Source organism: Pundamilia nyererei, unplaced genomic scaffold (genome assembly GCF_000239375.1).
Source record: "Pundamilia nyererei isolate P.nyererei 1_Seehausen unplaced genomic scaffold, PunNye1.0 scaffold00019, whole genome shotgun sequence".
NCBI classification, from domain to species: Eukaryota; Metazoa; Chordata; class Actinopteri; order Cichliformes; family Cichlidae; genus Pundamilia; species Pundamilia nyererei.
Window position 1 is genome coordinate 4,125,423 of NW_005187420.1, and position 2,394 is coordinate 4,127,816.

A 2,394-nucleotide genomic window follows, 5' to 3' on the forward strand; every position below is an offset into this window, starting at 1 on the left:
GTGATTATCATTTTTGCCATAATCGAGCAGCCCTAATACCTGATAACGCTGAGAGATGGATCAGAAGTACAGATGTAGATAAATAAGGATGTTCCCACTCCCCGGCTTTTATTATCACTGTATGCGTCTCGTTTCTGTCCATCGCAAGTTCAGAAAAGCTTCCTGCTGTCTGGGGAGCCATTAGGCTGCGGGGGGGCACACAGTGGTGCATTATTAATCCTGCCATTAGCTCCAAGTGCAAACCAGTCAAATGGAGCTTTTGTTGTGCTAAACCCGACTGTGACCACAACTACCTGTAATTACACCCTCGTGAAGACACGGTTTCACGTTCCGATGCTCCTCAGAGAGGCTGCGGTCGCTTCTGCCTGCAGCTGCTTTAGAAAGCTGAAGTCTGCGGCGTGCAGCACACGATAAGGAAGTGCACGCTTCAAAGTGCTTCATCTGTCAGTTTCATATAATCCGCACAAGGCTCCTGACGTGTTCATGTAAAGGTGCGTCTGTTATTCAAACACTCAGAACTCACAGATTATTTTTAAACGTTGAAGCATTTAACGTTAGCATTTAGCCAGAGGTCATCTGACCGGATGTCATGAAATATGCCAACAACCACAAAATAAGAAAAAAATCCAACCGTTGCTCTAATGTCGCTTTTCCATTAACAAAAACGCATGTCGGCCATTTCCTGGGTGATCAGTGAGTGAAGGCGTTCCTGATCGTGGTTAATCAGCTGTGAGAATCTGAGGTGGAAACGCCAGCGTCTGAACTCTTTCTCTGTCCTCAGGAGCTGGCCGACCTTCGCCATATTCACGCTAAGCTAAAGAAGCAGTTCCAGGAGAAGACGGCAGAGCTCGCCCACGCCAACCGGAGGGTCGAGAGCCACGAGGCCGAAGTCAAAAAGTTACGACTGAGGGTCGAGGAGCTTAAGAAAGAACTGGGACAGGCTGAGGATGAGGTAGGAACACGGCTACGCAGGTATACGGCTGGGTCACAGATTATGGTTGATCTCATCTGCTTATCCAGCTTGTGACCCCGCCCACATCTCCATGACTGACCAGATCAGATCTGAACCAGTCATTCCTGAAAAAACAACCAACACACAAACAAAATAGCCAGTCATGTGACCAACTAACCAAATCATACAGTCAGTTAAAAACTGGCCCTCCTTCCACCAAACCAACCGACCCGCCAGCAAATGACAAGCAAGCAGCAGACTAACAATACAAACAACCAGACAACTGGCCAAACCAATCAGCTACCATCAGAGCTGACACCTACAAACAGATTTTGTTAGTTATTCCAGGCAGCGTCAGACAAACCAGCAGCCAGTTCAAAACTTTATGAACCTCCGTTCTGACCGATTGAATTAATCGAACAGCTGACCGATAAATACTTCTGTGACTAGGTGGGTTTTTTTCTCTTAATATTTTCAGGACAATTTGAGGTGATACAAAGTCTGGTGTATTTAAAGTGTTAAATATTCATTTTGAAGCTGCCTGTGTGGAGAATATTCCTTGGCTCTGGATAGAAGCATGCTAGCTGCCACAGCATCGACCGCTGTGTTTCGGCGCCACAGCAGCGTCTCGTGTTTGAGTTGTGCCGTCTGGCTGATATCGTGCAGTCTGAAGCGGGATTTATGCGTCTGCATTTTTTGCGTTTCCAGCTGGATGAGTCTCAAAATCAGACCCGGAAGCTGCAGAGGTCTCTGGATGAACAGGTGGAGCAGACGGAGAACCTGCAGGTGCAGCTGGAACACTTACAGTCGAGGTAAGACTTTTTGCACCCGGTGTCCTACACCTTTGTCTCATTTCCTGTTGTGATATGAACTCAGTCACTATTTGCTGAAGCAGACTTGACAAACGTGAAGCGGACGGCGGCGGGACATTTATGACTCATATCGCTAAAATGTTAGAAACATTTCTTAAAACTTTTGATTTACAAGTTTTGATGAAAAACATTGTAGCAAATTTGGTTCTCGTAAACCTGATGCTGGGCTTGTAAACAACTTGTTAACATTGCCCTGTGGCAGTAGGGGAGTTGTAGTTTTTAGGACTTGTAGTTTTATCCAAGCAACAACATCTGGGCCTGAAAAATTAAGCCAGCGCTGAAAGCTGCTAATGTTGGAATGCCGGGATGGAGAAATCAGCAGTTCATGGAAGCATCTCGCTTCTGACAACATGGACAACATCCATCTTTGAGATACAGTCTTCTGTTCCTTCCTGCCAGCCCACAGCTCCCACAGCTCCCACAGCTCCCACAGCTCAGCTCAGTCTGTCCTGTTTCTGATACAAACACTTACGCTCAGCTAGAGTGTCGGCATGTTTAGTAACACTTCTCACACTCCTGAAAAGCTCTGCAGGCTCTTACTCAAAACACACCTTCAGGAGCGTGTGTGTG

The 2,394-nt window shown here is 46.7% G+C and overlaps 1 protein-coding gene across 4 annotated transcripts in view; it reads left to right on the plus strand.

The window, feature by feature from the left end:
* ccdc102a (coiled-coil domain containing 102A) overlaps nt 1-2,394 on the plus strand; it is a 52,580-nt gene that overhangs the window by 48,576 nt on the left and 1,610 nt on the right. For all 4 annotated transcript variants that reach the window (XM_005726402.1, XM_005726405.1, XM_005726403.1 and 1 more), the window contains exons 8-9: nt 782-952; nt 1,661-1,764. In XM_005726402.1, coding sequence (XP_005726459.1) covers nt 782-952; nt 1,661-1,764 — 275 coding nt within the window. The remainder of the gene's footprint in view (nt 1-781; nt 953-1,660; nt 1,765-2,394) is intronic.